A 25,756-nucleotide genomic window follows, 5' to 3' on the forward strand; every position below is an offset into this window, starting at 1 on the left:
TTCTCACCTAAGGCTTGTTTTCATTGGAGCTAGACCCATATGTGTGTGTGTGTGTGTATAGTGTATTACTTTTAATTATAGAATTAATAAACAATTACGGAGTAATATTTATTCATGTTTAAAAAATATTAACAAGTAAAATTTACATTTTTTTGCTTTTCCAGTTATACCAGTGGTATAGACTTAGTTCATGAGTTATATGTGTGACCATCTTTAACCCATATGACCTATGTTATGCATGAATTGGCAATTATAGTCTATTAGGGACTATTTCTGCCACCAATATGCCACTTAATAAAGTGGTGGATTTGGTCCTTCAAGGACTAAACCTGCCACTTTGTGCATAACTTAGGGGTTAAAAGATGCTAACACATATAACTCACAGACTAAGTTTGTACTAAGACTCTAGGAGTATAACTGGAGGACCAAAAATGCCATATTTTCTATTTACAAATATACCATATTATGTTTTAAAAAAATAACGTAAGTTTTCTCATGTTTCATGTATTACCTTTAATTTTAAAATTATCATTGGAATTGATTATTGTTTTTTTTTTTTTTTTGATGAACTAATGTGAGTTAGGACATAAATAATTCTGATGTAATCCAATTCGATTTGGTTGAACAGTTGACTTAGTAATCACAAGGTTCCAACTACGACCCTCCATGAAAGCTGTCTATTGGCCTTCTTAATTTAAATCAGTTAACTATGAGCAACTAAGGTTAATCCATATGAAAGTGTTCTAAAAATCCTAACTTGTTTATTGCCCTATAATTGTTTAGTAAATGTGATGAAAGAAAATTGTAGGCTATCTTTTTCGATCATCCTCATTTCTTCTGCTGAAAAACTTCTCATGCCTTAAACTTCTCATGTTATTATATTTAGTCAATTTACTTTTTGCGATTTTTTAATATATAGTAATTTAGGTTTAATCAATAATTTTATTATGGCAGGATGGGGTGATGGTTAACCTTGATGTGGTGCCACATAGTCAGGAGCAACAACTAAAAAGGTCCATAACTACAGGAGTTTATGATATGAGGGTGAAATTCAATCCTTCTCCAGAAATTCATGCAAATTATGAAATAGACATAATCATGGTTAGTATTTGTTACTAATTAAGATAATTGTAGACTAGCATTTCCTCAATTTATATATTCGAGATTTAATAGTAATAACAACAACAAAAACAATAATAATAAGTTATGTAAATTCTAGTCGTATGGTATTTTAACAAATGCATACAATTATAGGGGGAGAAAAACTTGGATGAAGATGAAGCAACTTTCCCTCCCCAATATAGAGAAAGGGCGTGCAAATGGAAGATCCAAACTAGAAAGCGTTTGCAAAATGGAAAAATTGAAAAGGTAATCATTATTTTTGTTTTTGTTGAACAAAGCATTATAGTAGTACTACAAGTCTATGCTTTTAGTTGTTTAATACAAAAAGTTTAATGGTTTTTTTTTTTACAATTAAAATGTAGACTTTTGAAATTAATAATTCATTCATGCCCAACATCTATTTATAATCGAGCAACACTTATGAAGATCCGTGAGACAGTTTGAATCTAAGATATGTGCTTATTACTTATCATAAAAATCATAATATTTATTACAGAAAATTTAATACCAATTTGAAATAAATAAATTATTACTTATAATAAATATTGTAATATTTATATGCGAAATTGTGATACTCTTTAGGTTAAATGATTGTTATTAATGATAAATATTGTAATACATACAACTGAAATTGTGATACTTACAAAGTGTAATTCTAATGTAAATATTGTACGGAGTAATACTTATATGTGAAATGTTGCTTATAAATGAAATTGTAATATCTTTGGGGAAAATTTAATACCAATTTGAATTAAAAATAAATCGTTACTTATGATAGATATTGTAATACTTGGGGTAAAATTGATTGTTACTAATGATAAACATTGTAAAACATACTTATAACTGAAATTGTGATGATACTTTTTAGGGTAAAATTGATTGGTATTAATGATAAATATTGTAATACTTGTAACTGAATTGTGATACTTACAGCACCTAGTTGTCTACAACACGATCCGTCTCACTGATAAGGATTCATGGCACGGTCTTAATTACACCAGTTTTTGCCTTTATAATTTATGTATGAAGTGGGAGATTTTGTTGACTTTAAGAATGATATATTCATATTTTAATTTCCCCTAAATTTAAATGTTTATAAGCTTATTTCATTAATGGTATATATTCTATTGGAGAACTAAAATTTATTACCTACATTGTGTAGTTCTATTTTCAAGAAGGTGTGAAAAAGACTTATAGATCCATGCAAGAAGTGAAGATTTATATCTTGGAAGGAAGAATAATACGTACTCCACGCAAGGTATGTAACTTGTGATTTTAACTTAGATTAAATTAAATAAATCTTTTTAAAAAAAAATATTTTTAAAAAAATATATTTACATGGCTGCAGAGAAAAGGAGAAGCTTCAACTTCTAAAGATGGAAAGAAAGCAAAGGAGAAGGTAGTAGAGAAGTAGTACAATTTGATGAAGGAATTCTATGACAGATGTTATAATAGTCTCCAAAACTTTAACATCAAAGAATAAAACAATGCTTCAAACTCAATTACCAATAATATTGATGAGGAAAAGAAACCGCAGAGGGATGCACTTGAGGTGAAAGGTTTTTTTTTAGCTCAATCATACAATAATATCCTTCACTATTTTGACTAGAGGAGGACAAATCATATTAACAGTTGTGGTTGATCTTTCTTTCTTTAATTATGAAATCTTGAATTTTAAAATCATTTTTTTTTCATGAATGGTGATTGTTGGATGAAATTATGATGCTTTAATTAATTAGAAATTTTTTAAACTCACTCTAGCCCCCCTCCCCCCATCCACTTATACCATGGACCAAGGTTCATAGTGCACTATGGACCCTGATGCATGTGTATGTATCGTATGTTGTGAGTTTTTGTGTCTTGTGTTATGAAATTCTGTATCTTAAGAGTACGAATTTTGTACGTGAAACAAATTAGTAATTGTAGTGTGTCTTATGTTATGAATTTTTGTGTTTTATGTTCTGAAATTTTGTGCTTATGAACACAAATTATGTACCTAAATCATATTTGAAAAATAAGTAAATATATAACATCTGTGTGTCTTGTGTTGTGATTTTTTGTGTCTTGTGTTATGAAATTTTGTACCTCGTCGTTTCAATTTAGAGTCTATAAAACTATGTGAACTTTAATTTGGTCCATGATATAAATTGCACACTGGGAGCTGTAGAGCTATGTTATTAAGATATATATATATATATATATATATATAATGTCATCTAGGGTCTTTCGAGTATATTGGTTTTGTCACGTTTAGTCCTAAAGAAGTAAAATAAGGGCAACGTCGTCGTTTCACGACCAGTTAAAATTTAATTGAAAGATCACGGGTGATTAACTTGAAAGATAAAGGATCACGATGGTTAACTTGAAAGATTGAGACTAAACGTGACAAAATCATTATACTCGCAATATGTCAAATGGTATTAACTCTATGTTATTTAAAAGTGGGTCACCATTATTGTTTGTTGCTTAAATCTTCGACCAGCTTTTTTTTTTTTTTTTTTTAATTGACTAGCCACTACTTACAATGCAGCACTAGGGGATGTACATTATTTTTGTACTGAGTGTACATTATATTATATAATGTACATACAATACAAAAATAATGTATATTTAATATATTAAAAATGTACTTTTTGTTATGATTCACATAATAATTTGCCCACGATGGGATCTCCCTCCCTATGAGCCGATAACCACGCCCAAAGACAGTCAAGAGTTCGCTCCAATTCTCCGGCATAACACAAGCATTGAAAAGTAGCTAGAGGAAAATGAGGTTTGTGTGCAGTACGTCTAGGAACTGTTAATCAAAAACCAGTAGTATATTGTTGATCGAATTTTCAAAATGGATTCAAAGATTTATCAATTATAATCTCTCTTAAAGATCATAATGGGTACATAAAATTTCAAGGAAAGACGACAGTCCTACAGCTTTGAAAGTTGGCCCTTCATCCACCTCCTAATCATTTCCAGCGATGCTTTGGGCTGATCCATTGGAACCAAGTGGCCAGCATCATGAACCTTAAGGAAAGTGAGAGGTCCATAGCTCTTTTGTATCCCTTTCTCCTTTCCATCCACTGAAAATGTCACGTTCGGAGCTGCACCGAAGCCTCTCTTCCCAGACCACTGCAAAGCCTGAACCCATCTCCAGTTTCCTGTTTCACATCAACATATCACACAAGTTGCGCTATTCACTACCAGCTAGCTATAGCTTTTGGCATAGTGATAAATGCTTATAATTAATGATGAGACAAGTAACTTACCAAGCCAGTTGCAAATAAGGTCATATTTGCCCGCGTAAACCAGCAGATTGATACCATCCTCTAGCATAGATGGAATGCCCAGTGCAAGATTCTTGAACCAGTCCGATGCCATTGCCTCGTACACATCAGTGCTGCACGAAACAAACTCAATATCCTCGCCCACCCCGAGAGCATCCTTCACTGATTGTGTGTTGAGCAAAGTCTCTACATTTGAGAAGTCATAGCAGAGTGATGATCCCCCATCACATTTCTTCCGGATATCATAGTACTGTACATTATGTGAATTACAAGGAGCCTGCTTAGTGAATGGCATTCGGCAAAATATACATAAACAGAAGAGAATAATGGTGTACATTTATGTCCCCCATAGTATACACTATCTGTTCATAGATGGGCATGCAGCGGTTATTAGCCTCATTGCAAGCATGACCACCAACACTGTTACACTGCCTCACAGCTTCTTGACAATTTGGGACAAGCTGCATCAGGTTATCATGGTCAGATTTCGAGATCAAGTTGTTGTCCAAAGCGAAGTCTGGGTATGCTGGGTACTGTATTTCTGAATTGGTGAGTCCATTGCCGATGGCTATTCCCTGTTACAAAAACAGTTGAGTGGCATTATATATGTTCCAGAACTGTGACAGGAAATCAATTTGTCATTGACATACCTTAAGATTTATGGGAATTCCTTCTTTCTTCTTGTTTCCTCGGTTGATCCGTGAGCCCAATGCAGGAACATAATGCCCAGCATAGGATTCTCCGGTTACAAAGAAGTCATTCTTTGCATATTCTGGGTGAGCCTTGAAGAACTCCTGTATTATTTTAAGTGTAACCAGAGAGTGTTTTACTTCTAATTACTATGGAGATATATGGCACAAGGGAAAATATAAAATTTAGTTGAAGACCTGTAAGAAGGCATAGAGATCATTGCTGACACCATCTTCATCAGAGCGGATGTCTTTTTCACTAGAACTATAGCTGAACCCCGTTCCAATTGGTTGATCAACATATATAAGGTTAGAAGCCTGCGAAATAAAATTATATTTCCGATCCTTTGAATACCAATTCAGAAGTGCCATAATCGTTAAGATGAAAACATCCGTTAGAAGATTACCTTGTCCCATCCATAATCATTCCAAATGAGGGACTGATTGCCAGCAATGTGAAAAGGTCCATTCTCATAAAACAAAGCTAATGAACTACTGCACCCTGGCCCTCCAGTCAACCATATAACAACCGGGTCACTCTTGTTGCTTCTCGATTCAAAGAAGAAATAAAACATCCTGTACCAAACCAAAAAAAACATCGTTCATTCCAAAGATCGAGTACTAGGAAACCATAAAACCCAAAAAACGCACCTTGCATCTACTGTGTTTGGAAGCCTGTAGTAACCAGCATGATGACCCAAATCTTCAACAGTCGCCCCAGAATCACCAAGAAGGTTCAACCTGAACTTCTTCTCGACCAATCTGGGCGAATCCGCTTCCGCCGCCGGCGAGTGGCCGGCGGGACCCCTGTTGAGATCATGCAAGGGGAACAAATTGAGTTGCCTGATCATCTTCTCCGCTCGCCGCTTCGCCATGGATTTAGCCGCCCCATTTGCTTGTCCAGGCGAACAAACTAAAACGAGCACAAGCACAACAGACCAGATGGGATATAAAGTTTTAGCCATATTCCTCGTTGGGATGACAACAATCTGTTTGGACTGTGATTCTTGGTAAGGGCTGTTGGGTTTCCCCGTAAATCAATGGAGATGAGTTTTCATCAGTATTTATGTGCGTGTGAATACATATGGTTTAGGATTTAAGACGCGTATAGGAACTCATTTATTTTATTTTATATCAAATAACAATGTAATTATTTTTTACGACTGTATAAATTTTCATAACGGATTAATATATTTTCAAATAATTGCCGTTTTATATGGAATAAAGTCGATTAATATGTGGGTCGAGAGGTAACTTAGGTCAAGCAGTCAAGCCAGTTGTTAATTTGGTTTGAAATAATAATTTTGCTTTACGAGTTCAAGAATTTGAAAATTCAACTAATAATATTTATTACATAAAAGGGAAAAGTTGAATAATAAAAAAATATTGTATAACTTTGAAAATACTTTATTATTATACAATGAATAATTTTATTTTTTTTTTCGAAAACCATACAATGAATAAATTAATTGTCCGGAGACTAACATATTTTATATTGTTATTAGTACCTTAATAATATTGACTCTTGTACAATTTAGTAAATATATATGCTCATAACACATATTATAATTATCATGCAAATTGCATATCTATATGTTACAATATCAAATAGTTACTTGTAAAGGCACCTCCAAAAGGGAAGATTAGGGAGAAAGATAGGAGAAAGGGATGGAGGGAAGGTGGAAATATTCGACGTTAAAGAGAAAGTTCTATCCAAAGAAAAATAGAGAGGGAGATGGCATGCGTGCAAGCAAGCACCACTAGCGTGTGTGCCTGTTTGCAAGTACGCATGATGGTGGGGGACAGTTGTCCCCCAACGTCATTTTTTCAATATTTAAAAAATTCAAATTTCTCAATAGTTTTTTTATCGTTGATGTCAATTTTTTTTTGTTGTTTAAATATAATTTTTTTTAAAAAATTATTTAATTTTTTTTTTGTTTGTTTGTTTTTAACCATTATTGTTTGCCAAGCACTCTGTGCTCAGATAGCATCTCTATGGCTCCCCTTGAAGGAAGGTCACAAGATCGAACTCCGGTGGTGGGGTATTGACTCTTTGGGCTCTAGTATTTAGAGAAAGTATAGGACAGATATTACCTTGTAATAGAGTCAATAGTATTCAAAAAAAAAAAACCATCATTGTTTTTTTGTTTAATTTTCGAATTTATTTTTAAATTCAAAATTATTGCATTTATTTGTTTTTATTTATTTTAATTTAAAATCAAAATTTGAAATTAAAAATTTAGTAAAGTGAATAAAATAATAGATGATTACGACCATGAAGACTACAAAATTAAGAGAAAAATTGGAGAGAAAATAATAGAATGGATTAAATAGTGATGTAGAAGACTTGTGTCCACAAAATGGAGAGAAGGAATGAACATGCCCTAAATTGTTTAATTTACACATGCCAGCCAAATCACTTAATATTTATAGATAATTAATACAATAGGGTGGGATGACCAATGCTTGTTGCTAAAGGCTTGATTCTAAATTTTTACCCTCAATATATCACCTGAGTACCAACTTCTTTATCCTTCATAAAATACTTGTCTTTGTTGTGTGAGTTTTCTACCATAGTTAGAATTTTGAATTTTCACATAAAATATTACATTTTTAAAATTGGTTCGCTTATAAATATGCTCATAAGTCATAACACATGGTATAATTATCTTGCAAATTGCATATCTATTTAGTTACAATATCAAATAATTACTTGTAAAGGCACCTCCAAAAGGGAAGATTAGAGGAGAAAGAGATGAGAAAGGGATGGAGAGAAGGGAAGAAACATTCACCACAGAGAAAGTTCTATCTGAAGAAAGAAGGAAAGTGAGATTGCATGCTTGCAGCACGCACCACTAGCATGTGTGCCTGCCAGCAAGCACGTGTGATGGTGGGGATAGTTTTTCCTAACATCACTATTTCAATATTTAAAAAAAAAAAATCGTACTTTTGATCCCTCAATTAGTAGTCCATATGCATTGGCATCCCTACTTTTCAATTTGGACAGAATTGGCCCCTCAATTATTCGACTCTTAGTCAATTTAGTCCTTCTGTAAGTTAATCAGTTTAATTCCGTTTAAACCAGGGGTATACTTGGAATTTCACATAGCATTTTTTATAATAAGTGTATTTCCTTCCCTTCCTCCGCCCAGTCTGAAATTTCACCTAGTATGGTTTCTACTAGCAGTCCCATTCCCACGACCAACCGTAATAGTAACTGCAACAGAAACCATGGCCCTTTTACCAACACTTAGAGAATTATCAAAAACCTTGGCCCACGACAAAACCGGGGTTGATCGAGATGCATCACTGGCCTCATCCATGGCTTCCGATCGTCCATGCAATGACTCAAACACCGGAGAAGCCTCTAACGACGGGTTCTGGATCGCAACACGAGACTTCGTAGAAGGCCGTCGATCATGAAATTATTGATGGAGATCACGTTTATGAGGAGAGACGAGGCATTGGGAGGGTCGCATGATAGCATCGCCGGCCTGGAGGCGCTTGATCACTAAAGAAGACAAAGTGTAACTCTTGCGACGCAAGTCCGACAATATTTCGCGAACTCGCACCAGGTCTTGCTCCATCGATTTTGGAGGCAAACCACCACCCCCCGTTATCACCTCAAAGAGGCGAAGAGGAATGATCGGATAAGATCGCTGAGATGGATAACATCGGCGCCGGAATTTTGGTGGCGGAAATGGTAGACCAGGCGGAGGAAGGGGAGGAAATACACTTACAATGCTATGTGAAATAATTCCAAGTATATCCTTGGTTTAAACGGAGACAAACTGATTAACTCAAGAAGTACTAAATTGACTAAGGGCCGAATAATTGAGGGACCAATTCTGTAATTAGAAAGTAGGGATATCATTGCATATGAGCTACTAATTGAGGGACCAGAAGTGCGATTTCCCCTTTAAAAAAATTCAAATTCCTCAATGATTCCATGCGTGCGACACGCACCACTAGCATGTGTGCATACTTGCAAGCATGCGTGATGGTGTGGGATAGTTGTCCCCCAACATCACTATTTCAATATTTAAACAAATTCAAATTCCTCGACAGTCAAAACTATTCAGGCCAATTTAATTTAATTTTTGTAAATATTTAATTTGTTTGTTTGTTTGTTTTAAACAATCACTATTTTATTTGTTTAATTTTTGATTTTTTTTTAAATTCAAAATTTATTCATTTAATTGTTTTAATTTATTTTTATTTAAAATAAAAATTTAAAATTAAAAGTATAGTAAAGTGAATAAAGTAATAGATGATCGGGATGATTGGGGCCCATAAAATGAGAAGAAATAGGAGAAAGATTATGGATAAAATAAGATAAGAGATTAAATGGTGACGTGAAGAGTTACGTTGTGCCCACAAAATGAGCAGAAGGAATGAAGATGTCCTAAATTGTTTAATTTACACATTTCAGCACAATCACTTAATATTTATAGATAACTAAATACATTAAGGTGGGATGACCCATATCTGGTGCTAAAACTCGATTATATTTTGAGCCTTTATCCTAAATCTATCATCCAAGTACCAATTCTTTATCCTTAATAAAGTACTTGTCTTTGCTCTGTGAGTTTTCTACTGTAGTTAGAATTTTTACATAAAATATAACGAGTTATTGCCATTTTTTGGTCTTAGACTTATTGGGACATTGACATTTTTCATCCTTCATAATAAAAATTGTCAATTTGTAGCCACGCTTATTGGTCGTGGGACACTTTTAGTCCTCCGTCGCTTATGCCGTTTGTTGACCGTGAACTAGAAGGACTTTTTTGTCTTTTTATGTCTTCTTCTCCTAATCCTTTTATTCCTCCATTTTAGTGGGTGTTTTCATCGATTTAGAAGTAGAGTTTGAAGGCCCCAAGTCCAGGACTCAAAGTAATTAATAACGAAATTGCAACAACAAAAAGCAGAAATTTTGAATCAGACATTGCAAGATTAACCGGTCAATTCTGCGAGAGGGAGATTGAGGTTGAGATCGACATACATTGCAACAACCTTGCAAGATTAATCGCAGGGAGATCAATCAGACAATCATACATTGCAAGATCAATCTGACAATTCTGAAAATTTGAATCAGACATTGCAACAACCTGGAGTGCTGCAGCTCACTTTTCCCTTTGCCTTCCCTTTCTTTCCACTTCCACTACTGCAATGAGCTAAAGACGTCGTCGTTTTGAGCTTTTCCTTCAAGTCATCCACCACCGCCTCGTACGACGCCACCACTTCCTTGAGCGTCGCCGCCCCTACTTTCCGCCTCCCTCGTCCACTGTCGTCACTACCAACGCTTTTTCAACACCTCAATCCTCCACACTACCACGTCAGCCACACGCATCTTATCCGGATCCCATGGGTAGTGCGTGTTCTAGAGGCTAACGTACGCCCTCTTCCTCAGTTATTGACTCCTCCTTACCGCCGCCTCCTAGAAGCTTGAAATCGGCTTCCTCTTCGGCGTCTTCGTAATGTGTGTTCTCCTTCTCCGCCTTGCACTTGTCGTCATCGGAGTCCTCGCCGCCGTGACTAACCGAAACTTCATCGTCATCGTGGTTGGCGGTGACCAGTGGGTGGAGCAAGCAAGACGAGGTGACCGCTGAATCAGATCAGAGAAATTGGAGCCTGGTTCGCCATTCTCCTTATGCCTCTAGGTGGGGTAGGTGGGGCGTCGGGGAGGAGTGAGGTCATGGAGCTGGTGGACTAAAATGATTAAAAGAAGAAGACAAAATGACATAAAAGTCCTTCTAATTCACGGTCAACAAACGACACAAGTGACAGAGGACTAAAAATGACCAATAAGCGTGGTTACAAACTGACAATTTTTATTATGGAGGATGAAAAGTGTCTATGCCTCAATAAGTCTAGGACCAAAAATGGCAATAACTCAAATATAACATTTTAAAAATTGATTTGCATATAAATTATGAATTATCCAATTACTAACTTATACAAGCACCGACTTAATGCATCCCGAGATCATGTCCACAAAATCTGAGCTGAAGCCCATCTTTAGCATTCCCAGCATTCCAGATTTTCCTTGGCATTTCCTATTCAAATAATGTTGGGCTTCGTAGGCTATAAGGAGATTATCAGAAATCAAACGGTTGGGCACAAAAGCACATTGAGTTAGATATCAAAGAGTTGAGGAGGGGCTTGATTTCTATTAGCCAAAGCTTTAGCAAGAATTTTGTAGAGGACATTGCAAAGAGTTATAGGCCTCAAGTCAGCCATAGATTGTGGTTTGGACACTTTGGGGATCAAAACAATCTGGTTCTGGTTATATCCTATAGGAAGGGTTTTGGAAATTCTGAAACTCTCACAGAAGGAACAACCGAACAACCTCATCAGATCAGATCACCAACAATATCCCAAAAATGTTTTTAAAAGAACCAGGAGTTTTTTCAGGCTTCAAATCAAGGAGGGCATTTTTATCAAATTTTCTTACTAGAGTCCTATTTTGGATGGTTGAGATTTTCTCTTCCAGACAACTCACCAGGCCACCGCAGAGAAATCCCCATGATTATTCTGGAAAATTAAAGCTTTTGAAAGTAATTGAATATTAAATTTTGCAGCTCATTACCTCTTTCCAGCTAGACCCGGCCAGCATCATTTTTAAGCTTCTTGATCTGGTTCTGCTGCCTCCTTGAATTATGGAAGAATGTGGTGTTAGAGGACATCTTTGTGGAAAAGGACAGAAACTTGATTCGAAGCATAACAATCCCTTTGCACAACTACGAGGATAAGCTGCGCTGGTTTGGAGTGGAGAAGATAAAGACAATTATTATATATGTTAAAAGTTGTTACAAGATTCTCACTGGGAATCTGGCTATCATGAGACCATTGACATGAACACCACGCCGGAGCATGGGGCTGGGAAGCATTCTCCGGGGCTCCCAAGGCCAGTTTGTAGCTGTGTTGCAGATCAAGTGGAGAGCCTCTTATACTCTACTCCTAAACTAGCTGAAGCCATCCATGTGGACTCAGATGTTCTTTTAGTCATTTAAGGGCTTAGCAATTTTAACTGTAATTCCTCTTTTCATCTTTTAGCTAAAGATATTAGGAAATTAGCTGATGAATTTCAATCTATTAGCTTTGTGTTTGCTAAATAGTCCATGAACAAAGTTGTCCATTTGCGAGCTAGGGAAGCCCTGTTCATTGCCGTTAACGAGTGGAGGCCGGGAAGACCCACTGAAACTCCTTTTTGATGATCTTCATTAATGAAATTTCTTTGCTTTCAAAAAAATACGTTATTTGTGTATTGAATGTATATATTATTTGATAATATATAAAATAATGTATTTTCAGTACTCAAATAATGTATTTTAAGTACACAAATAATGTACTTTTTATTTATAGTCCACACAATAATGATTACTTTTGTATCCCTTTCTCCTTACCATGAAAATGTTGGGCTGATCCTTAAGAATTATTCAAGCTTGTCAATCTAAATCCTTCAAACAACCATTGCACTAAAGTATTTTTAAAATTAAAAAAAAAATAATAATGGAATAGGCTATAAAAGTATTACAGTTAAACTATAACTTTACTAAAAAAGTCCTCTGTATATGATCAAGAAGAAAAAAAATGCATGTTCACAGTCAATCTATTCATAATAAATTAATTTAATCACAATAAGCTAAGTATAAATATATCCGAGAATCGTTTGAGGATTGCACTACTTTAATTAGTGAGAAATATAGTTTGTAAAGGGTTTAAAACTAACAAGTTTCTAAAAGTATCAAATTTGGTTGATTTTGAAATGGTGACATTAATGTGAAAAGTGAAATACTTGAGGAACTAATTTAGGGGATAATTATATTGCGAATGACCTTGTAGTCTAGTGGCATGAAGTGACTATCTCAATGAAATGTTAAGGGGGCAGTATTTACTCTTTGTGGTAGTAAAAAAAAACAAAAAAAAAAAAAAACAAAAAAAACAAACAGATAATTTAATATTTACCTGATGAGGTGAGTTTGTTTTATCTCATGTCATTACAACTTCATGAGGGTGTTTGGCACCACAATTTTTGTGTGTTTTCTGACAGAAAGTTCAAAACTTTTTGCCCTCCTTTTATGGTCCAATTAACCTTATAAGCCATTTTCACCTATAAATTCAAACATAACTTTGCATCATCTCATCATAGTCATCAACAAAAAACCTTAAATTATTTCAACCATGACTACCTTGCTTCACAAGCCTGCAACATCAATGGCCTTGCTGGTGTTGGTGTTATGCAATGTGATGGTGCACCAAGCTGAAGGGGATCTAGGGCAATGCCTTACCACTTGTGGTGAAGATATCGTGATGTGCGTTGCCGAGTGCGGTTTGAAGGCTACCTCCACTGCTATTACATGTCCATCGTCGTGTGGAATCGACAATGTTAGTTGCGTCAGCGGTTGCCTCAAAATAACGTTGACGGCCGCAAGAGCTGGTTAACCTTGATGGACTTGTGTACATGCATGCATCATTTACTCTAACAATGCGCACACATATATACATATAGAACTTATAGAAGACATGTATTGATAAGCAAATACTATAGTTTATTTTAATAAATTATGAATTAATAATTACAAATTTATATCATAGTACCAAAAAAATTTGACTAGTTACGCTGTTTCTACATTTACAATCTACAAATCTAATAAGAGCCCATACAGTTAGGCCCTTAACCGGGGCAAGTTATGTTGTGCATCCGTATGCACCCTGATGGTGGTGCATACGGATGCAAAAACGACGTCATTTTGCATAAACGCGCGCCCTACTTTAAAAAAAAAAAATCAGTTTCGATTCCTAGCAACAACATTATGTTATTCATTTTTAGTTCATTCATTTTGGATTTTTTAGTTATGAAATTCTGGAAGTTTAGTTATGCAATTCTGGAAGTGTAGTTATGCAATTCTGGATGTGTAGTTATGAAGTTATATTGATGTGTAGTTATGCAATTCTGGAATTATAGTTATGCAATTCTGGAAGTGTAGTTATGCAATTCTGGAAGTGTAGTTATGCAATTCTGGAAATATAGTTATGAAATTATGGATGTGTAGTGAAATTATGGATGTGTAGTTACGCAATTCTGATTTTTTTTTTTTAAAGTTTAGACGCCAAAATGGCGTCGTTTTTGAATCCGTATGCACCATGCATGGTGCATACGGATGCACAGCATAACGCTCCCTTAACAGGAACTATAAAATATTGGTGTAATTGTTTATTGAAATGAATGGTTCATGTTATTTTTATTTTAGTATTTATTTTATTATTATTTTTCCTATTTTACCCTCTATTATACCATTTACTTTTCTTAAATATCCTTGTATTCCGTCAGTGTAAACTTTAGTAACGGAATATTCCGTTAACTATTTATTATTCATAACTTACTCATCGATTTTCATAAGGAGGGTCTTAGGTTCAAACCCATCTCATTCAAAATTGACATAATTGTTAAACATATACTATGAATATGCTATAATGTATTAAAAAAAACTAGTTACCACATGTGCATTACGCGAGGAGTCCAATGTCTAATATTTATTTTTTAAATAAGTGTTTAAGATTTATCAAAGTATCATTCGGTATCCTAACGTATATCAATGCTAGATTATCAAATTTTTCATAAAAGTAAGACAAAAACTTGTGTGAGACCGTCTCACGGGTCTCAATCCGTGAGACAGGTCGGATCTTTGATTAATGAGGTCAAATATCCGACCCATTAATCAATTATTTGATTCATTAATCAAAGATTCGACCCGTCTCACGGATTGAGATCCGTGAGACGGTCCCACACAATTGTTACCCTAAAAGTAAATATTTCAATAATGTATAACTATTACATGTGGCATAATTTTTCATAAAATTAATAGGTGCAATAACAGCTTTATAAGGAAACATCCTCAGTGGATAGTACCCAAGCATAATTTTTGTAACACAAAACCCTATTAATTGGCGTGATCCATGTTTCCTCTTGTTGCCACTTTCGCTAGAAATAAATTCTTGATTTAATCTAGTCTCCTGGTGTGTTTCATTGCAATATTAATTTTAGTGTCTTGGCGCGTAGCGGGCCTTCAAAAATAGTTCTTGATTTAATCTAGTCACCTAGTGTGCCTCACTGCAATTTTAGTGCCTTGACGCAGTGCACATTCAAAAACATAACTAAATCCTCCTTTCCCAAAAAGACAATGATAATAGGCATAGCTTCTCATCTGTGTTGAATATATACTGTAAATTAGATGTATCGTTTCATCAATGCATCAATGCATAATTCTAATTAAAAACATATAATTATCTAGCTTCCACTAATTAGTAGTCAATATACACTCATGAAGATTCATTATTGTCTCCTATATTTGTTATAAGTCAGTCACCTTTAAAAAAAAAAAAAAAAAAAAAAAAAAGACTAACAAAAAAACAACTTGATATTGTGATTAATTATGTGAATTATCCCTGTATTTTGATTATGTCTAGAGCCCTAGGGTTTAGGTTTAAATCATGAATTTCATATTATGATATTCTTGGTATATTTAGGTGGGATTGTGCATGATCGGGTGTTGAGTCTAGCCTAGGACTTGTGTTTAGGACTTTGCATATAGATTTCTTGGTATTTGTGTGGTTCCGGATGCTCCTGGACCGTTATATGATTAATGTGGAGTCTTGGCATGTTTAGGAGTCGTGTTAGAACGTAATTGATATGATTCTTGATTTATTTCCATTAAGTGAATACGTGGTGTTGTCGTTATGTGTTTAAATGTGTCTGGACATGGTTTCGGGTTTCACGAGTGATCCCGGAACCAAAAAGTTGCTTGTGTACCAGTGGAGGGTAGGTGGGGGGGTGACCACCCGCCACCTACTGCCCGAAGGCACTGTTCTAGCGGGCAGCAGGCGGGCGGTGGTCTGCCCACCGCCACCCACTAGAATGGCAAGTGGCCGTCGACGGGTGGTCACCCACTTGCCACCTACCCGCTGGAAAGGGGGTGTGGTTCATGATATTTTTCCCCGTTTGATGTTTTCCCGTGTCCCGTTGTGTCCCGTTTGTCGTGTATGAGTCTCGTTTGGTGTTTTAGGCATCGTTCTAGGAATTTATGTGTAATACGTGCCGTTGTTGTTGTGTTTTGATTGTTATTTGATTATGTGTTGATTGATTGAATGGTGATGAGTATCGTGGTCATTGCGCAATGGCCGGTGTGAATGATGATGATGATGATGATGAGATTGTGATTGATGGAAATGAATTGTTAGAGATTGGCACCACTTGTGCCCGGTCATTGTACTAAAGGTACAGGCCATAGCGGTAACTGTGCTGAAGGCACAAACCCACCTTAGACTTGCTTGTCGTTGAGCATGGGTCTGGTTATAAGTGTTGCAGTGTCATGTTAGAGCCATATGCGCTAACCCCTTGATATTGGCACTAGAGGTGCGGATCATGTGAATGGCACTGCGGCACCATCTTGATATGTTGGTGGTTGATAGGTGGTTTGTCGGTGGGGGCATATAGTTGCCCAGAGGGATAAGGGGTGGTGATATAAGGGTGGCCTGGAGATATAGGTTGGAACTGATATAAGAACGGAGGGGAGCTACAAGGTTGGAACTTGGTATAAGGTTGGAGGATGAATTGTGTGCTTTGATGACTACTTGCTATTTGATTGTCTTCGTTGCCTCTAATTGTTATTTGTATGCTTACTTGCCTGTTATGTCTTGTATTGCGTTCCTAGGATTGCATGTTAGTCTTTATGATTATTCTATACTGTTGAGTCTGTTAATGTGCCTTGAGTCTTGATCTTGTATTTAAACTAGAGTCTCGTAAGTATATATGTATTCCAGTTTCAAAATGAGTTTCTTATATCTACCTATATTGTACTTAACGCGTTGGAGAGGGTTACCAGCATTATTTGCTGACGGTTGTTACATTGAATGTTTTTCAGGGACAATTGAGTAGCTCGGAGCGCGCTAACTGGATTCGTGGATTTAGCTTAGATAGTCCTAACCCTGATGAGATGGCCTGGGTGCCTTGATTTGTACTTAGATATCAATTGCGGTTTATGCTTTGTTAGATAGTTTAGCCTGTGCATCTGAGTTTTCTAGCTCAGATGTGGCATAGCACCCCGACTATTATGTTTAGCTTATACTCTGTTTGGGAAAAAAATAATAGATCAGCCTTTATTTTATAGGTTTTAAATATCTTAAAATTTAACGGTGTTACAATTATATTAGGCAATCTAATTAATAATTTACTTTTTAAATTATATTCATTTTTAATAATGAATATTTTCCTAAAGTATATACACAAATTATGGTTATCAATATAGAATTAAATGTGTGTATATATTAATATTATCGCGTAATAATTATTTATTGTAATTCTCTTCACCCTTTTTAGTGTAATTATTATGATAATTTTATGATAATTTATACATATAATTTCTATACTTAAGGTATAATACTATTGGCACAATATAAATTATACTTACCTTAATATATATTTTTTTGAAAGGACCTTAATATATAATTAATTTTATATAATTTCTTAATATTTATTAATGACAATTATTCTGGTAATTTTCATTTCCTTCTTTCATGTAATTATTATGGTAATATATTTCAAAATTGTGGCAATTTCATTAGTTATTATGGTAATTATTATGGTAATTTTATGATAATTTATATACATATAATTTTTATACTTAAGGTATAATATTATTGGCACAAAATAAATTATGCTTACCTTAATATATAATTTTTTTTGAAAGGACCTTAATATATAATTAATTTTATATAATTTCCTAAAATTTATTAATGGTAATTATTCTGGTAAATTTTATTTCATTCTTTCATGTAATTATTATAGTAATATATTTCAAAATTGTGACAATTTCATTAGTTTTATGGTAATATATTTCAATATTGGAAGAGAACAAATAATATAATTAATGAAATTATTATGGTAATTGCGATATTATTTGGTAATATTTTTTGAAAGCCAAATGAATCAGATTGCATTAGCCATATCAGGCTCAATAAAAGGAGGAGGTATATCCCTCCAAATAGAGCATGCAGAGATCGCACTAATATGTTTTGCTAGAGAATAAGCCGCCTGATTAGCGTCCCTACTTACGTAACTAACCAACGAATCAGGCAGGGAAGATACTAAATATTTACAAGAGAGCAAAATAAAACCAACATAAGTACAAAAAAAAAAAAAAATAACAAACAAAAAAAAAACGAGCATGACTAAGACTCGAGACCAAAACTTAGCTATCTGTGTAAACTCTTACTGTAGAGTAGCCATTATCCTTCAACCACGAGAGTGCTTCACACATCGCCACTGCTTCTGCCAAGATGGGTTATACGGGCAAGTCAACGGGTCATTTGCCACTGCCACGAAGGTGCCATCCGCCTCCCGCACAATAAAACCATACGCAGCTGCGTGCGGCGGACCATGAAACCCTGCATCCACATGGCAATAGATCCCAGCAGCAGTCGGTGGCACTAGACTCGGCATGGACACGATATGCCGTATACCGGAGGAGGTGCGTCGCTGCTCGCTGTTCGTCCATGCCATCCACTTTGCCGAGAAGTCGTGGAGCAGTGTGAGAGGAGTAGGCAGTCGGCACTCCCACACCGCCATGTTCCTAGCAGCCCAGATATCATGAAGCAAGCCACAAATCCTCCCCTAAGTATCACGATTGTAGCCAGCTGAACCACCAAGCCACGACTCTGTCCATTGCACAAAATTCCTGCCGTTAAAAGAGGGGATTGGCAGTTGAGAAGAAATCCAAACATGACTAGCATATGAACACGAACATAAAACATGCATGACATTTTCCTCATTCATCCCGCATGACGGGCATACATTTAAGAGCTCCACCCTTCTTTTAATCAAATTATCTAGAGTAGGCAAAATGTTGAGACGGCTCTCCATAAGAAAATTCTCCATTTGGGGGGAACCTGAAGTTTCCAGATATTATTCCAAACTAAAGAGCATGGAGCATTAATTTCACCCAACCTCCTATAGCCATCCTTGACTGAGTAGCATCCCCTTAAATCCCCTTCCCAAAACCACATATCCTCAAAATCCACATTGATAGGCAGCTACTACGTTATTAGAGATGCTTCCCGTGGGCCAAAATGCTGCTGAATTAAATCACCATTCCACCAACTAGTGGAGCTATCAAATAGATCAGAAACCAGTAGTCCCTGGTTGGAACTAGCCTAATTCGGACTCACAAAGGGATCCCGAGGATCAGGAAGCCAAGGATGAGACCAAACCTGAGTCGTTCTGCCATTACCAATTCTACGCCTGCTCCCGGATCTGGCCAATTCCTGACTAGCCATAATGCTCCGCCACACATAACTCGGATTACCACCCAACGAAGCTTCATAAAAGGTAGATGCAGGGAAGTACCTTGCTTTAAAAACTCAAGCCATAAGCGAATCCGGGCTAGTAAGCAAACGCCACCCCTGCTTGCCTAACAGTGCCAGATTAAATTCATGCAGGCGTTTAAATCCCAAACCACCAAACTTCTTGGGAGTACACATTTTGTCCCAGGCAAACCAATGAATACTGCCCTCCGAACCATTCCGCCCCCACCAATACCTGTTCATCAATCTTTCAAGCGAGACACACAAGGATTTAGGGAGCAAGAAAATACTCATCGTATAGGTAGGTATAGCCTATGCTACACTTTTCAAAAGAACCTCCTTCCCTTCCCTGGATAGCAACCTCTTATTCCACGAACCAAATCTTTACTTCAGTTTTTGCTCAACATAGGTAAAGACCGCATTTCTGTTTCTGCCAATAACAGATGGCAAACCCAGATATTTGCCAAAATCATCAGCCTGGCCAACCCCAAAGCACCTGAAACATGTTCCCTAATATCCACCTGGGTGTTACGGCTAAACGTAATACTGGACTTGTGAAAATTTACCGCTTACCCAGAAAAAGTCTCATAGATACCCAGGCATTTCTTAACCTCCATAGTCTCCTGCAGATTAGCTTTAAAGAAAAGCAGACTGTCATCTGCAAAAAACAAATGTGAGATAGGAGGAGCCCCCCAGGCCACTCTACAACCATTAATAAGACCTTTCGCCTGAGAGTTCTGTAAAAGCAGAGATAAACCTTCCGTACAGATAATAAATAAATAAGGAGGCAAAGGATCTCCCTGTCTAAGCCCCCTGGTTGGGATTATCTTCTCACTAGGCCTACCATTGACCAGCGCCTTATATCGCACCGTCTGGACACACATCATCACGAGCTGTACCCATCTCTCATCAAAGCCCAACCCTCATCAAAGCCCAACCCTATCAGCATTTATCTCACAAAAGGCCACTCTATCTTGTCGTACGCCTTCGCCATATCCAGTTCTAAAGCCGCCCACCCTACCTGCCCCAATTGTTTCCTCCTCAAATAATGACCAACCTCGGATGCAATCAGAATATTATCCGAGATCAATCTGCCCGGGAGGAAGGCACTCTGGGAATCTGAAATAATACCTTCTAAAAGCAGCTTCATGCAATTAGCAATCATTTTGGCCATTATCTTATACAGCACATTACATAAGGCTATTGGCCTCAAATCAGACACAAACTCAGGGACACATTTCTTTGGCATCAAGACAATATTGGCATCATTCAAACTAGCAGGAAAAAATGACTGGGATAGATAATTAAGAATAAAATCAGTGACATCCTTACCAGTGACGTCCTAGAAAGACTGGTAGAAGCCCGGATTCATGCCATCCGGACTTGGCGATTTATCCTTGCCCATAGAAAACAAGGCACACCGCACCTCCTCAGGCTCAGACGAACATAGTAGTTCCTCGTTCTGAGCACTGGTCACGCGTGTCTGCATGGTATCCACACTGAAAGCACCTGGATTCCCACCTGAAGCAAAAATCAGCTTATAATAAGATGTGACCAAAGTGTCCAAAGCGTGACCCTCTCTCCAGACACCATTATCATCCTTCAACTTCAGAATAACATTCTTCTTTCTCCGATGCGAGGAGTACTTGTGAAAGAACATGGTATTCCGGTCAGCCCCCTGAAGCCAGTGCTGCTTAACACGTTGCCTCCAGAAAGCTTCCTCCTGGGAGAGAACAAAACTCAAACGATCATCAAGGTGCCTAAACCGAGCCAAGGAAGCAAGGTCATGGTAACCCCGTAGGGCATTCATTTCCTTCTTAATATCGTCAATCCGTTTCCCAAACTTCTGATAATGGTCACCGCCCCACCTTTTCAGACCCCATCCACATAAGTCAAGCCTTGCCTGTAGAGCCAAACCAGGGGAAATGAAATTGAGGAATATAATATTTCTTCCGTGGCAATATTTGAGGCAATTTCATTAAATTATAATTAATAAAATATGAAATATAATTAAGGAAATGAAATTATAAAATTAACATAATATGTGTTCATAAATATTTACAAATTTTTTTAAATACATACATACATACATACATACATACACTTATGCACTATATTAATCATACAAAATTTAAATGCTAAATTTTCAATTTCCAAATGTAATTTTTAGAATTATAAATCTATCAATATAAATTATAATTAATGAAATTGTATTATAGAGTTTTCCTATATACATATTAATAAATATTATGTATATATACAATGTATTATACAATCATATAAGGAAATACATCCGATTAGAGTTTAAAGTTATACAAAATTTAAAATTTACATTTTTAATTGATTTCTAGGTATAATTCTCTTAGTTTTTTCATATTTTTAGAATTATAATATATAAACAAATACAATTAGGAATAAATCAACTTAATTATGTGTATTTTTTCTATAAATTTATCTAAATATATACATGATTAATTAGAGATTACATTAACCATACAAAATTTTAATTTTAATTTTGTATGTTATGAAAATAGATACGTGACCAATTATATAAAATTCCAACTATAATATTAAGATATTATATTGTACATTTTAACATTTTTTTATTTTTTATTTTTAAATTTAAATTCATAATAAAAAAAATTCCGTACAACGCACGGGTAAAACACTAGTATGGTATATAGCAAAACGTTGGAGGTTCTAATTGATAGAAAAATTTAGAGTTAATTACCAAAATGATCCCTTGACTATAGCGAAATTACTAATTTGGTCCTCGACTATTTTTGTTACCCAATTAAGTCCTCCAACTATGAAAATGTTAACCAATTTGGTCCTTTGTTCGGGCAGTCGTCTAACATACGGTAAATGTGAGGGTAGTGTAGGAATTTCTCTTTGCCTCATCCATTTATTCACTCGGCAGAGAATGCTCGCCGTTGAAACCGACGACTCTTCCCTAGGCGATTGGCAGAGGCTGAACGGCCACGGAGGGCGGCAGTGCCTCCTCAAGCTCCAGGAACTCGGATAGCTCAACTGTCCGCAGTGGCTTGAACTCCAGAGGCGGAGAGGAGAGGGAGGAGCTTTTGCGGAAGCCGAGGTAGGAGAGGACCTGAGTGAGCGATGACATGCCTCTAACGATCTGAACGAGGATCTGTAAGAAGAAACACAGCCAGTACGTGATCGGAGACTTGGGCTCTGCAAAGACGATCTGAGACCACGAAACAAATAAACCCAAAACCCCACCCTCACATTCTTGCCGAAAAACGTGGTCAGAGACTTGGGCTCTGCAAAGCGGGCACGTAGAGTGGTTCTGCAGCCACGCATCAACGCAGTCGACGTGGAAACAATGTTCACACTCGCTGACTCGCTCAACTTCCGACATGTGACACCCCGTAAATCCAAACACTAATCGAGGATTAATTGAAGAATAAATCCAAGTTTCCTTGCTAATCTATTTCTAAAATCCTGAAATTCAATAGTCGAGGGACTAGATTCTTGACTAGTCACTTAAGTCAAAGGGTTGTACCTTGTGCTTCTTGGGTTGTGCCCTTGTTCCCTTGTCTTTCCAACATTAGTAAGGGTAGGAATATCTTTCTACCTAAGGATTTTGATTCAAGCTAACCTAGCAAGACTCTTTCATTTCATTCACCCTTCAACCTAGAACACAAAAACTCTAGCCACTCTCTAAAATGGTTTAGCTTCTTCTCCAAGCTAGAATTTGAGCATCCAAGCCTTGCAAGTTTTTCTTCCAAGATTCCTACTTTCTTCATCTTTAGCATAGGAAAGGGTAAGATCCTTAGCTTTTTGGTGTTTTTAACCTTCTTTTAGGTGTCTTTTTCTAAAGTTAGGATCTTTGTTGTGTTTTGTTGTGTGTAAGAAGTTTGTGTGGAAGAGGAGCTCTAGGAAAGGCTTTTAAGGGTGAAAAGAGGAAGTTGTTAGTCTACAAAGGTAACCCATGCTTTACAAAACCTATTTTCTTATTTATATGATGATTCTTGGCTTCTACTTGTGATTCTTGTGTTGATTTGTGAGATTTGATGCATTATCTTGTGGTGATGCATGTTTAGAGCTTGTTCTTAGGGTTCTTGAATGCCATTGCTTGGCTATTTCTTGGGTTCAAGTCATATTATTGTTGTGTGTGAGATTTTGGGTGTTTTGGACTTGAACTTGGCCTTGTTGTTGAAAATCCCCAAAGGAATTATTGTGTACAGGAGGGTGTACCCGCAGGCGGAACAGCGGGTGGAGGCCTACCCGTCGCCCCACCCGCGGGGTACGTGGCTGCCTCAGGTATGTACCCGCGGGCGGAACCACGGGTGGAGGCCCACCCGTGGCCCCACCCGCGGGGAAAGTTGATGGTTGTTGTCGGGTATTTGTTCCCCGTGATTCTTTTATCTCGGTATTGATGTTTTGACCTCCCGATGTTGTTTTATTGGAATATTTGTGAGTCTTCTTGATGTTTCGTATGTCTAGAACCGTATGTTAGGAATCCATGTAGGATTTGGTGTCTTGAATCGTGCTAAGGGTCCGACTTTGTGATTCGTTGGGCTATTGTGAGTCTTGAATGTTCTTTGGAACTACTTTTGGTTTACCCGTTTGTTAAGCATGCTAGTTTGATGTTGAAATGCTAGTATGTGTGGTTTGTTCCTTCTTATTGGGATTTGCAACTTGTGTTGACAATCATTTGGTGTTGGATTGCGATCCTTTGTTGTTGAGTATGGTCTCATGTCTTTATTGTGATCTCTTGATTGATTCTTATGATATGAACGTATGCAAATCGGTGTACCCTTTGATTGATACTTGATTGAGGTTATTGTTGAACCTTAGTCTTCTTGGTAATGATGATGACCTTGTGTGACTATGATTGAGATTGGTGGTGTGTTATCTGAGCTTTGGTCACATGTTGGAGGCTGTGTGAATGAAATTAATGGTACCCTCGTGTACTGAGAGTTCGGCGCTATGTTAGAGGTTGTTGGAGGGGGACGACGGTCCCTGGCGGTATAAGGTTGGGCTCAGAAGTACAGGGTGGCACTAGGAGGTAACGGTTGGAACTGTTATAAGGCCGGGGGTAGCATAAGGTTGGAATAGGGCATAAGGTTGGAACTATGATACTTGTGACATGTAGTTGTCACCGTGTGATTGTGAATTCTTTGCATATGAGCATGTCTTGATGTATTCTACTTTGTGATCAGTAGAATGCATCTTGAGTTGTGTTGTCTTTTATGTTGCGGTCTTGTTGTTGTTGTTGTGAGGTGGAGAGCTGTCGTAAGCTCCCAAATTAAAACCTTACAAACATAGTAGCGGGATTAAGGGTCGATCCCACGAGGAATAACTAGTTTAATGTATGTGCTCAAATTAAAGGAAAGGGGAGTTTGGTATGAAAGTGATAATCAAAGTAAATAAACGAATAAAGCAATGAAAATAATATATTAAAAGCACTTATAATAGAAAACCTTGGTTAGTAAAGATCCACCACCAGAATTTAACAGTGATCATTGATTCAAAAAGTAATTAATATGCAATTGAATATTTATCGTGAAATTATTTCATTTCCGTTTTCCCTTAGTTGTAGGTAACTAAAGCACACGCGATTTAATTACCCCTAACTACTAAATAATCTAAGACAAGCGCTATAGATTTAATTTAATAGCAGCAATAGGAACTAGGAAAACCAACAAACTAAATAATACAAGCACAAGCGGTTGCATTTAATTTAGAAAAATATTCTACCTGAGACCAATTATCACTAAGCCGTCAATAATTAACCTCAGTTGCTACTAAATATTAGAATAATTTGTAGCACAACATTATCTAATATAGCAAAAAATTATATCAAATAAATTAGAAGAATATTTAATACCCAAATGCATAAAAATTATATAATAACAATAAATAAATAATCTTACAGCATAATCAATTCCGAACTTCAATTCACTAAATCAAGTTAAAGAAATTTGCCACGAATAGATATTGATAACAACTTTAAAGAATAATCTAGGGAGAAAGAATGAACGTGAAATTGTGTCCCAACAACATAATTCATCTTACTATTTATACATGTTTCTAATCATTTTCCACCATCCAATTTTGCTAATTTCTCGTCGCACGAAAATGTCTTCCGCAGATGCCGTAGCATGTTGAAGACTTTGTCCGTTCTACACGTGAAAGAAAAAGAAGCAAAGAAAACAATGGATAAGAATTGGACCAACAATCATCTTAGTTTTGAGGATTCATAAAATATAAATATATACACAAACTAGTACGTAATAATATATATATATATATATATATATATATATATATATATATATT

At 36.3% G+C, this 25,756-nt stretch overlaps 1 protein-coding gene across 1 annotated transcript; it reads right to left on the bottom strand.

The window, feature by feature from the left end:
* Positions 1-3,947: 3,947 nt before the first annotated feature.
* LOC109182249 (serine carboxypeptidase-like) lies at positions 3,948-6,111 on the bottom strand. The gene is made up of 7 exons (XM_019332405.1): positions 5,741-6,111; positions 5,497-5,665; positions 5,288-5,407; positions 5,051-5,194; positions 4,736-4,975; positions 4,383-4,650; positions 3,948-4,274 (listed from the first exon to the last, which is right to left on the bottom strand). The coding sequence occupies exons 1-7, from the start codon at positions 6,052-6,054 to the stop codon at positions 4,045-4,047; spliced, it is 1,485 nt and encodes a 494-aa protein (XP_019187950.1). The 5' UTR covers positions 6,055-6,111; the 3' UTR covers positions 3,948-4,044.
* Positions 6,112-25,756: the final 19,645 nt, after the last annotated feature.

The sequence above is a fragment of the Ipomoea nil genome, unplaced genomic scaffold (genome assembly GCF_001879475.1).
Source record: "Ipomoea nil cultivar Tokyo-kokei standard unplaced genomic scaffold, Asagao_1.1 scaffold0100, whole genome shotgun sequence".
Taxonomy (NCBI): domain Eukaryota; kingdom Viridiplantae; phylum Streptophyta; class Magnoliopsida; order Solanales; family Convolvulaceae; genus Ipomoea; species Ipomoea nil.